Source organism: Apiospora aurea (assembly GCF_038362705.1).
Source record: "Apiospora aurea strain CBS 24483 chromosome Unknown utg000001l_segment0_segment0, whole genome shotgun sequence".
NCBI lineage: Eukaryota > Fungi > Ascomycota > Sordariomycetes > Amphisphaeriales > Apiosporaceae > Apiospora > Apiospora aurea.
The window spans coordinates 952,262-964,310 of NW_027117388.1; the positions used below are offsets into that span (position 1 = coordinate 952,262).

Below are 12,049 nucleotides of genomic sequence, written 5' to 3' on the forward strand. Positions count from 1 at the left end.
ATAACGTAATGGAACCTATTCTACGTCGGCACTTCCGTCTTGGCTGACAAGTGGTCCATCCAGAAGATCCGTCGGAGGGCTTCTTGAATATCATGAGGCCGTCTGTACATTGGTGGGCAAGACTTTTATCGACTTGGCCTCGAATCTATTCTTGAACAACACAGCAATGGCAAACGTAATATCGCTGGACACAGCTGTGAAGTGACATGGCATCGTTCCGCAGCGGCAGCATCGTCAGCCTTCTTTGTTATCTGGAGACAACAACGATTTCGTATTACCTGAAACTCGCATATGGCACATCGTCAATGTAGTATCATGGAAACTGACGGGGCCCTCAACCTCTCCAGTTTCATCCTCTTCAGGTGAGCTGGCGGGTTGGCCCCTCATCGGCTCGGCTGTAGCAACTTCACCGCATATGCTTCCTTTCGGCATATCGACCCATCTGAAGGCACCGAGAGTCCGCGTCCGCATCCGCATCCGCATCCGCTCCTCCCAAAGGTCCATAGGTAGGTGCGCTCAGCAAAAGTGGCCGCAAGTAGCCACCGGGAATCAGACCCAGCCGAAGGCATTGCGGGGAAGCCGGAGATGGTTGCGGGCCGATGTACGGGTGCAGTGCAGCCGCCACAGGTTCGAGTGCCATCCATGTTAGAGTCAATGGTGGGTTTTTAAGGTGAGAGGTTTTGTGTGCTGCGTTCGATCAACGTGGCAGCGAGACCAGTCGCCGTGAATTAATCCGTGCCATGGATGCTTATCCAACAAAATCAACAACACTTCTAGCCTCCACCCGCCGATATCACCACCAACTGTCTCGAGTAGACTCTATTCCAGTGTTTACCCACATCAACAGATACTGAATTTGCAAGAATATCTTCGTGCTGAATGGCTGGTAAAGAAATGAGCACGGTATCATAGGCTATCTCAACTGAGGAGTGATGTCTTTCCATGTTTAGTCCACGGCAACCAATGGATTAATATAGTAGACAGATCATGTATCATTATTTCAGTAGCCCATGTACTAGGTATAAGTTACGCCATACACCATGATGGATATAAAAAGACGAAAAACGTGCCCAAAATATTATACTGATTCCGTATCCCGTTGCTCTTTTATTTCCTGTCCGACGACCCCTGCGCCGGCTTCCACTCGTGGTGGTGCTGACCCTTGGTCGGGCCGCCCACGGGGTCGTCCTGGCGGTCGTACATGTGCTGGCCGAAGTAGTCGAGCTGGGCCTCCATGAACTGCGTGGGCAGCGCGGTCGAGGTCTCGTACTTGTAGTACTCGAGGCACTGGCTCATGCTGGGCGCGAAGCCGTCGGCCTCGAGCGTCTTGAGCACGACGCTCTTGAGCGCCGGGTAGTGCTGCGTCAGCTCGCGCGCGACCTCGGGGTTGCCGATGACGTCGTCGACGTCGTGGTCGGGGCGCGCGTACGCCCGGTCCAGCACGATGTCGGTGATGTGCTCGGCCCGGATGATGCAGCCGCCGCGCCAGAGCTGCAGGATGTTGCGGTAGTCGAGGCCCCAGCCCTGCTTCCTGTCCTTGGCCCGGATCAGGTCCAGCCCCTGCGCGAAGCACGTCAGGAAGCAGAAGTACGTCGCCATGTGCAGCTGCTCGAGGAACTGCGGCTTCGACTCGACCGACAGCTTCTTCGGCTCGACGCCGCCGCCCGCCGACTTCTTGTTCTTCTGCCGCCGGCCCAGGTCCGCGGACGCGCAGCGGAAGAGGTGGGCCGCCAGGATGGAGGATGCGGGCACGTGCAGCGAGACGGCCTGCTCGCACGTCCAGGTGCCTGTGCCTTCCTCCTCGTCCACGTCCTGGACGACCTTGTCGCGCACCGAGTCGAGCACGTACTTGCCGTCCTGGCCCTTGGCGTTCTGGACGTCGACGCCGATGGCGACGAGGAAGCAGCCCGAAAGCGGGCCCTCCTTGTTCCAGGCCTTGAAGACGTCGCGGATCTCGTCGTTGCTCATGCCCAGGCCACGTGACATCATTAGCCACGCCTCGGCCAGCACCGACATCATGCCCTGCTCGATGCCGTTGTGGACCATCTTGACGTAGTGGCCGCTGCCGCCGGGGCCGACGGGCGCGACGCACGGGCGTCCCTGCCGGTCCTTGGCCGCCACCTTCTTGAAGAAGGGCATCATCTGCTTGAGGGCCTCGGGCTTGCCGCCGGGGGACATGGAGGGCCCCGCGCGGGCGGCCTGGTAGCCGCCCGAGACGCCGCAGCCGATGTAGTGGATGCCCTGGGGCTGGAGGTCCTTCTGTCGCCGCTCCGTGTTGGTCCAGTGCTCGTTGCCGCAGTCGACGATGATGTCGCCCTTGTTGAGGTAGGGCTTCAGCCCCTCGACGCACTTGTCCGCGGGGCCGCCGTGCGGCGTGCTGAAGACGAAGACCTTGGGCTCGCCCTTGGTTTCTATCGCCTTGCAGACGGCCTCGTAGCTCTCTTCCGGCACCACCATCCTGTCCATTTTGATGTCCTTGGATTGCTTTGCCAACGCCTTCATGTTCTCCTCGCCTGGGTGTATATGGTTAGCACCGACGGAGTTCCCCCTGTCTTGGTTACACGATGGCGCGGTTGCTAGGAAGGGACTTACTCGGGTCAAAGAAATGCACCTCGGCGCCATGTTCGGCGTACAATAGCGACATCATCGCGCCCATGCTCCCTACTCCAAACATCCCCAGCTGTTGTACTGGTAAGCATTGTTCATACAAGGCCGATGAGATCAGTGCCTACCTTCTTCACGTCCAACCCTGAGGCGTTACCTGCCATGATGATATTTTTAGTGCGGTGTCTTGGTGTAGAATTATTCGATCAAGACCTGTAAAGGAGGACGAGTTCTTGAGTGTGAGTGGGCGGCGTAGAATTGTGTATCAGTTAAAAACGTCCATAAAAATAACCAATATCTATGGAAAACGATCAAGAAATAGCAAAGAGTCGGGCTTTATATTGATATCGAAATCATCATACCTACTTATTTGCCGGTTTCTTAGGTTTGCTGTTACGTAGGGTTGATGGCAGTGGGCGGGAGTGACGGAGCAGTCCAGACTCTTGACGTCAGGAGGGTCCTCTACTGGCAGTGCACAGTTCAGATTGCCCACCCTTTTCTTATTAATCACGATGGGGGGCGTTTCCCTCCAAGAAGACTCGCTTCGGTAATGTTGAGTCGACAGGATTTACACGGAAACGGCATTGGCAAGATGGGCCCAATGCCCTACCACACAATTCGGTCCTTTCGAGTCTCGGAACAAGAAGCCGGCATTCGACATGTTACGATGCTGGAGCGGGCCCGCTTGTGTAGCGGCTGACGTTGACCATGCCACCAGCGTTAGTCCGATTCTCCCAGAAGGCCATTCCTGCAGGTAACATACTACTAAGGCAGGTCAAGAACAGCTCATACTGAGGGTCTGTTGGGAAAAATTGTAGGACATGTGACCACCTGGCGGAAGACCATAGGAGAGGTGTATACGGTGCCCAACACCTGGTGAGAGGAGGCTCTGCCATGTCATAGGCATGAGGATGGCGGCCCGAGGAAAAGAGAAGGATGATGTGTGCAGTTAGGAGGCATTTGGGCGATTTACTGGAAAGCCCCTAACACCCCACGATGTTACTTGCACTGATGGATGGGCGTTGAAACGTGCACGGCGGCATGTGGGACGAGGAAGAGAGCCGACTTGCCGGTTTAAAAGGCCAAGACGGGCGCCGGAACGGCAACCGGGGGGGCAGTCACGGAAGCGGCCATGGGCCAGTCTGTCTGCCTCTTGGCCTTCCGGACGATGCGTGTTCAATTGCGGTCTTGTCATGTTGCCTCGTCGGTCTGCATATATTGACCGAATCGGTTCGTCCCTGTCTGTGGTGCATGTATGTAAATGCCCATTCCTCATGTTTAAGGTCCGTGGTCAGCTGGTTGAATGACACACACATGATGCGATTGAAGCTCCCAAGTGTCTGGTGCCCACCATGCTTGAACCCCCCAAATGCATCTGTCAATACATGTTAGATGCATGCTCAATTTCGCCCTAAAAAACGTCGCACGCGCCTTGCCCGGAACGGCCCTACATCACGACATCAAGCGGGATGAGACGACCGTTTGGCCTAGCTGGGGGCATCCATTCGTGTGGAAGGCGGGCATCATTCGCTTCCCTTGGCGCCTCCCGTCGAAGAGCCGCTTGGGGTACACAAGCCTCACCGGCAGTCTACCTTCTGGGTAGGCACACCTGAGCGCCTTCTTTCCCGCTTCAGCGCAAAGGACCAGTCATGATGCCATCGTGATTGCAGCTGCTAGCTCGTTTCTGGACGCGATCGCGGCCTGGCCCGCGATGGTGGCGTCGCCTCTCCAGCAAACCACGCCACGGCCTGGCAGTTGGTCTTCCGAAAATTGCTTCGGATGGGCTTGGGCAAAAGGGAAGGGCCTTTTTGATTGGGCGGTACTTTATTTTCTTCTTTTCTTCCTTTGATGGACACCCATCTGGCTCCATAGATACGATCTCCGGCTTGAATCCTAGTGGCCACAGCGCATTTACCTACCTAGGCATACAGGACGGGACTGGAAGCCAAGAGATAGCTGCTCGAATCTATGAATAGATGGACGGCAGCTGCGGCGGGTGATACGACTTTGCGTAAATATGACCCGTTTCCAAGATTAATGTCGATCTTCGTTCTGCCCAGCCGCTATACTGGGACATCTTTGATGATAACAACACACACGCACCTCCGATTGGATTTTAGATTCAAATCCACCCATGGCGAAGAAGCTGAGGACTCAGCCGCGAAATGCTCTCAAGCAGAATGGACTCAGTTTGAAAGAAGCGTCATGGATACCGATGCTTCTGGTGTGTCCTACGAGTGAGACTTCAGCACCATTTCACCAGAGCTTCCAGCACGCTGCTCACCAGGTAAGCAGGTACAGCTGAGGAATGATGTGTATGCCGAACTTGTCGCCCCTGAATAGGTCCACACACCTCATCAGCAACACTGTCACGCCCTCATAACACAATAGTGTGATGATCATGGTGGCGGATTTAAAGTTCCTTGAGCGGGGTCTGCACGTCCGGCCGTCTACGTACCGTCCCGACCCAAGCCTGCCATCCCAGGACTTCCGCTATGTCGGCCTGTCGCGCCAATGCTAATCTGCAAAAGTATCCAATGGCCTGGTTCGATCTATGCGGCCTGGCGGCCCTGTCGATCAACAATTCCCGTCATGCTCCATGGCGTTAGCCTCGAACTGTGCCATCTCGGCCATCTCGCTCATGGAAGCCTGCAGTTCGATTCTACGTCGGTGATACTGCCGGCTCAAAGCTATGCGCCACATAGCCTTGGCTCATGGACACATGAGACCATCTGGCGGCTCGATCAATCTTCGAGTGTCGGTTCGCCGGCTTGGCCTTTCAAAGATGTTGTGGCTCGATACGCGTCGTGCCGTGCAGGCTCTGCCCACTGCGATTTGTCTCAAATATATAAGATATGTCCCTGCCGATCAAAACGGTACAGATTTCCCTGGACACAGCCATTCTAGCCATTGAAAACGTCTCTTTTCCCCTGCTCATACTCTTTCTAGTGCAGTTTGCCGACAATGGGTGTAAACGACTTCCTCCGCGCATGTGCGCTGGCTGCCTTGGGCACCGTCGCCCTCTCTAAGCCTGTCTACACCCACAGGAGAGCAGCTTTCTTTGAAGCGCAGAAGCTGGCTGACCCTACCTATGGGCCCGTTCCGGGCCAGGACCCGATATTCAACACCTACTGGGGCAAGGCGCCGACATGGCCCGGAAACCTGACAGATCCCGTCCTACCTACGAAGAAGGGGCCTCCCGGGGTCGACGACCAAGTCTGGCAGAATCTGTTAGCGGCCGAGTGGATCATCTTCAACTTCTACCAACAGGCCGTCGAAATGTTCAACGAGTCATCGTTCATCGCGGCCGGAATGCCCAACACCACCTACCAGCGCGTCAAGGAGATTCGGAATAACGAAGCTGGTCATCTCCGCATGTTCCAGACCCAAATCTCCGAGACTTCTGTTAAGCCGGGAGCTTGCAAATACCACTTCCCTTACTACGATCCCGCCTCCTTTCTCGCGCTCGGCACAGTCTTGGAGATTTCCAGCATGGCTTTCCTCACCGGCCTTGTGCAGCAAGTCAAGCTCGATAAAGCGAAGGGTGCCATGCTTACCATCGCCGAGACGGAAACACGCCACGAGGTTTGGGCATTGATGGACATTTGGAAGATGAACCCCCTGGGCGGCCCATCGGACACGGTATTCCCCTACGCCAACGAGGTTCTCGGCAGCACCAGCAACCTCGTGGTAGCGGGCAGCTGCCCTAAGGAGAACCCTGAGTACCCCTATCCGAACCAACATCTGCCAGCGCTCGGCGCCAGCAAGAACACGACGTCATTCGTGCCCGGCGCGACCATCGACCTCGCCTTCACCGACCCCCAAAACCAGCCCAAGTTTGTGCCCGGCAAGCAGTATTACGCCGTCTTCTTCCATGGCCTCAAAAACATAACCGTTCCTATCGACACGTGCGACTGGCCCAAGAAGAGCATCAACGCTACTATCCCCGCCAAATTCGAGCAGAAAGGTGTTATTGCCACGGTCATCGCCGACACGCCCGGCGCCCCTACCAAGGATACCATTGTGGCCGGACCGGGCATCATCCTGGAGCAACCCGAGCCTCTCGGTGTGAAGCTGGCTCAATTGAGCTAGACTGGTTTTGATTTCATCACTGGCTTCTATTGGACATTTTGCTGAGTTGTACAGTCCATATATACTCTAGGGTTCACACTCCTTAACGATTTAGTACATTATATAATCTATTTCAGTCTACTATGCATGCGTCTTTTGAAAGGGGATGCTTTTCTGCGATCTATGTTTATTTGATGCTTGGCTATTGGGATACTCTTGGGAGTCAGTTCTCTCCTGTCCTCCACGCTCGTGACAAAGGTGTAGTTCAACCTGTACTTGCTCGAGCCTGCAAATGTCCTAGAGCCTAAGGATCTCGTCCTAGATACACGATTTTTCAGATTAGAAACCATCCAAGATCGTGGCTGAACTGTCCATTCACGATGCTCCACTACCTGGGGTTTCTTCGCCACTTTGCCGAAGGAGCGAAGAAGTGAGACCTCGCGCGGGAAGGCTCTAGCCGAATCCAAGGCTAGCCAAGAACTATTTCTGGGCGAAAAGAAAAGGAAAGAAAAGAAAAAGAAAGGGGTCAAGCTATGCGCCACGCGCCACGCGCCCCGTGGTCGTATGTTAGAACCTTTGTGTTGTTCTTCCGGACCGTTCTACCGGGGCCGGTCCGGTAGACTATCGATGCGAAGGTAGGTTTGTTTGTTTTTGATTTTTTTATTATCTCTATATCTTGCGTGTTTCGGTTGCTTCTCTTCGTTTGAAAAGGCAATGCGATTCCTCATGCCGCTGCACTCTGTTGGGGGCCTCGATCTTTTCTCGGTAGATCATGCCAAGGGGCTCTAATGGTCGGTTTACAAGGGGTCATGCAGCGGTGATAATAAAGCACTATGTTTTTCTCTCGAGTGGAGACTGCTTATTTCGGGATGGGATACATAGACAGATACACGTATGTATGTGTACTTCGTTTGGCAGCCATAGAAGATTATTCGAATAGGGGTATAAGTATGTATGGCGTCGAGGCAGCAACCGACTTGGGTCTAGGTATGACATTGTCCAGCCCTTTCTCACTCTCTCCCTCTTTTATCTTTTTCTTCGCCACTCTCTTTGGAGGCGAGGTAGGACCTGCCTTGAAACATTCTCGCATGATTTCTGTAGCAAGCGGATGGTTCTTGTCACTAGGCAGGCCATGTCTTGTGTAACGTCCGCACCACAAGTCCGTCCGAAGCCCTTTACAGGCTCAAGACCAGCCATTTCACTCTTAGTGTATTGTACGAATCGCGAGAAATCTTGTTTTTCGGATCGACCGGGATTCCAAGTCCAGAGCCTATTTCTCCCAGTCGGCGAATGCGCCGGCTTCGACAATAATAACCAGTAGCCTGCGTGACCGATGCCGGGATCGTCGATCGACGCGTCACTTCATCCCGAAAAGGAGGTACCTTGTACACATCCATACACATGGGCCCATCGCTTCGGCTGACTCTCCGTTGGAACTCTATGATTGAGTATCAAGTCCTTTACACACACCCTCTCTCTCTCGCGCGCGCGCGCGCCAAGGAGTCTTTCCATCACTGGCGATGGGCGATGGAGTGAATTTCCCGTCGAGACAGACAAGGAGCGAAAGCGATGGGGTTTACAAGACCATGCCAGTGCCACAGACCCATATTCGATGGCAAACTACAGCCAGGCAATTACCGCTCTTGAGAGTAGGAGGTAGTCGTGATATGGCATCCATCTATATACGGTGAAGGCAATGCACTAGCTGGATTTGATCATCGGCGCCTATGTTACTGAGCCCCGTAAGATCACTCCTCCTTCCAAGTGGTGTTTCTTGATGTCCCGGTGCCCTCCTCTTTAGCTGTCCGCCGGGAGCCATGTGAGTTGGTTAGATAGAGGGTTCCTAGTGAGGCCATATCGCCCATTGGAGTGACACTTGTCCTGATTGCCCTCCTCACCTGGAAAGGGCCAGTGGATAGGGGGTGATGCTGGTACTCACTAAGCTGGCCGCGATGACGGAGGAGGGTGGAGAAACCAGCTACCAACTCGTAATGGAAGACTCGACACGGTGGTAGGCGTTAATGATGGGTGAGCGATAGGTCGTACGGATGGGCTTCTAAGGGTACGTACGCAGAGTTCTGACTACCTAACAGCCGAGTGATCGAAAAGCGAGGTAAAGGGGAATCCCCCTTTATGTCCGCCTACAGCCAAGTACCTTATCTGGCTGTTCATTTTGCGCACCTAAGGTAGCAAGTGAGTTAGTAGGCCACAACACCTGATGTCAGAGGGTTTTGTTCAATGAGAGAATAGGGTAGGATAAGCCATTCAGGCATGGCCCATGTGATTGAGTGGCAGGTAAGAGAACGGGCACCCGTATCCCATACCATATAGCCAGGTCTTTGGGTATGGACAGCTTGCTGGCCAACTGAGGTCCTCACCATGTGTATCTCTTTGCGTCCAGGCTAAGGAGACGTCAAGCTTGAGTTGTTACGCTCCATGCATGTCTGTCGTTTCCCTCGATACCTACCTATGAATGGTTTGGTGTTTGCCCATTTTCTATTCTTGTTGATTTTGATACCCTCTATCCTTGACGGCTTTCACTGATGGGGAAATATATATACTTGCGGATGCAATTGCCCTCGTTAGATACTGAAACAATCAACAAGGGATGCTTTCGGTGTTCGAATGCCATTCACATATAGCCCACTCACCCCTTCCGGACCCCCATCCGTGCCTTTGGACGGAGACATTGAAGAGTGACAAGATCGTGGTTGTTGTGAGAGATGATGCTACTCGTAATGCATCCTTTGAAAACCAGGTGTACGGGCTTAGATCCGGAGTCTGGAGTAAGGGGGTAGAAGGCGGGGGGATCACGTATTAGAGGTTACGGGCAACTCGCCTGCTAGATATTCACAGTCTTCACCACAGGTAATGCATACTTATAAGCATGGAGCAGGAGCTCACCGGTCACTAGTAGCTACACGAGAGGAATTGGCAGTCTCTATCTCAACCGTCACCTAGCTGGTCAAACGGTGCTTAGCTGAATCTCTCTTCTTCCGAAGCAGTCTCTCGCCTGGCTCCCTGGGTGGACAAACCCCTCTTGGAATGACATCTGGAACGATGATAGTGTCCCCCGACTCACAGCACATACAATGAACTCGCAGGCATAGGTTAAACATACACCTACACGCTCATCGCTACCTCAAAAGAATGCGAACTCACAGGGATAAGGCAAACTGTAAGAAAAGGTTTCATTAAACTTGTTACATAACAACTAATGCGGCTGCCTGATGTTCTTTCGTCCTGTTTCCCCTGCTTCCACCTGGAAGGAAGAAAAGCAAGGCGAGCGAGCAACAAGAAGTCGTATCACTCTTAATTAAACTTCGGCCCCGACGCACTCTCGGAGCAGGCTAACAATCGCCCACGTCGAAAATATACAAAAGGCCGCCACTGTCCCCGAGCGTAGTGGACTCGACCCAGCTACGGCCGAGATAGCTGCTAACCAGCCAAGTGAATGGCATTTCCCTGATTGCCCATCTTCGAAAAGACATCGAATAATCCCATCTCCCCCTGTCCCCCTTCTCAAGGCAGTCCCGTCCACAAGTGAGGCTCCGTACGGGGGCCTACTCTCCAAGCGAGGCCCGTCACGTCTGCAGCAGCAGCGGAGCCGGTCTCTCCCTCGAACTCTTGTCGGATATATATTGCAGCACGCACGTGGGCGCGCCCGTCTCATTTCTGCTCGCTAGGAACCAAACCCGTTCCGCAACGTCGGCCGGGGCCATCTAGTGGTCTTCCAACCTCCTCTGCTGCTAGAGCCCGTTGCGATCCAAGGCAGTCCCTCCCAACAGTTGAGGCTCCGTGTGGGCAGTTTATTATGCAGTATCAGGTAGTGTAGTACATAGCCCGCTCCCGGATCCGAAGTCTGCTTGATATATATTGCTTGCGAGGGGGCACGGTGAAGAAACTTTTTCCAATAAAGGACCCCTTCTCATCTTATAATGTACGCTAGCAGCCAACCCCCTTCCCGCTTCTCGTGCGTGTGGCGGACACGAGGCTAGAAGCTTCCCTAGTTTGTTCTATACCCTCCCGCTAGTTGCTCACCGCTCGGTCCGGTCGTTCGGCGACCCCTTTCATCACGGCGCTATCTGGTCGGGTATTCCATAGGCACGGCACGGTACGGGCACCAGCCACGGGGCTAAATAAGATATCCAGCAACCATCTAGAAGAAACCCGGCTCAGAGCACCATGTGGGGAGGAGGAGAGACCTCTGCTAGCAAGGAGCAAGGACAGACTCGAGATCGTAGCGCGACCCCGGCCCTGTGGAATGGGGGTTCCTTGCTAAGCCCGAAGGAATAAGCTACTGATTAGATTGGCATCTGTAGTTAGGCCCTTACTGTGATTACTACAATAGCCACCGATATCTTTCCCACTTATAGTATTCCCCCTTGGGACTATCCCAACGAACAGAGCAGTATGAGGGCCCCTAGGTAATTGTAGCGCCTTGTGGATTTGAGCAAGAGCTCTTCGAATCCTGCTGCTAACTATATTAGCACGAGTCAAGATCCAAGGCGGATCTACAACTCGGAGGATCCTCCGCCCACTATATTGCCAGCACGGGTAACTGATTGCAATGTCGGGCTTTACCACCAGCCCTTGAAGAACGGGGCCACACGAGCTGGAGATACGAGAGTAAGCTGCAGCTGCAGCCAGCCAGGCACAAGAAGATGTGCCCAGCTAATATCCGACAGCTTTCCCAAAGGAGCAAGCGGGAGAGAGAGAAAAGGGCGCAACATCGACCTGAGCCAATCAAGCAATCCGGGGTTAAAAGGCCGGGATGCTGATTAGAGTCGAGAGTGACCCCCGTACCGCGTACGTGTAGGGGAGCTTCACCGCAACCCCCAAGAGCCCCCAAATTGCAAGCAACGCAACTTGGCAGCAGTGAGATCCTTGTTCGGGGTTCGCTAACGATCTCCTTAGCGCCAGCGCCGTTCGCATTACTGTATTTTCCTCTGTTTTTTTTCTTTCCCGACTTTTCACAGCGGTAGTGGCGCTGCAAGAAACGATAATGGGTCACAGACGGCCCCCAGTGATGGGGCGATAGGTGTGACACAGTAATGCGCGCCTTGTCCTTGTGCGTCTTGGGGGTCCCCCGGGCAGAGTTTGACAGGAAGATGATACGATTGCGGGAAGAGTCGGTGTTGGCTAGGGACCCTTGGTGGATGCCACCAAGAAACGTGCAGTAGCAGGACATACAAGTCTCTCTGGTTGTGTTCAGCTGTCGATATTGTCATCGGCGGCTCGCGCTGCACGCTACATGGATGGCTTGCATACGCACCACAAGACGGGCGTAGGGACAGTCAAGTACTGCAACAATGGCACACTGTGCTGTGACCTGACCTGACCTGGCAACGATAACGCGGGCCCCATAGCGTCC

General features: G+C 54.0%; 2 protein-coding genes across 2 annotated transcripts; one reads left to right on the forward strand and one right to left on the reverse strand.

The window, feature by feature from the left end:
- Window positions 1-1,107: 1,107 nt before the first annotated feature.
- PG986_000320 (6-phosphogluconate dehydrogenase) lies at window positions 1,108-2,768 on the reverse strand (the record flags this gene model as incomplete). The annotated part of the gene is made up of 3 exons (XM_066836542.1): window positions 1,108-2,513; window positions 2,593-2,680; window positions 2,733-2,768. The coding sequence occupies 3 exons, from the start codon at window positions 2,766-2,768 to the stop codon at window positions 1,108-1,110; spliced, it is 1,530 nt and encodes a 509-aa protein (XP_066705435.1).
- A 2,800-nt stretch (window positions 2,769-5,568) lies between these two features.
- PG986_000321 (uncharacterized protein) lies at window positions 5,569-6,696 on the forward strand (the record flags this gene model as incomplete). Its single annotated transcript, XM_066836543.1, has 1 exon — window positions 5,569-6,696. One exon carries the CDS (start codon window positions 5,569-5,571, stop codon window positions 6,694-6,696), a length of 1,128 nt encoding a protein of 375 aa, XP_066705436.1.
- Between the last annotated feature and the right edge of the window lie 5,353 nt (window positions 6,697-12,049).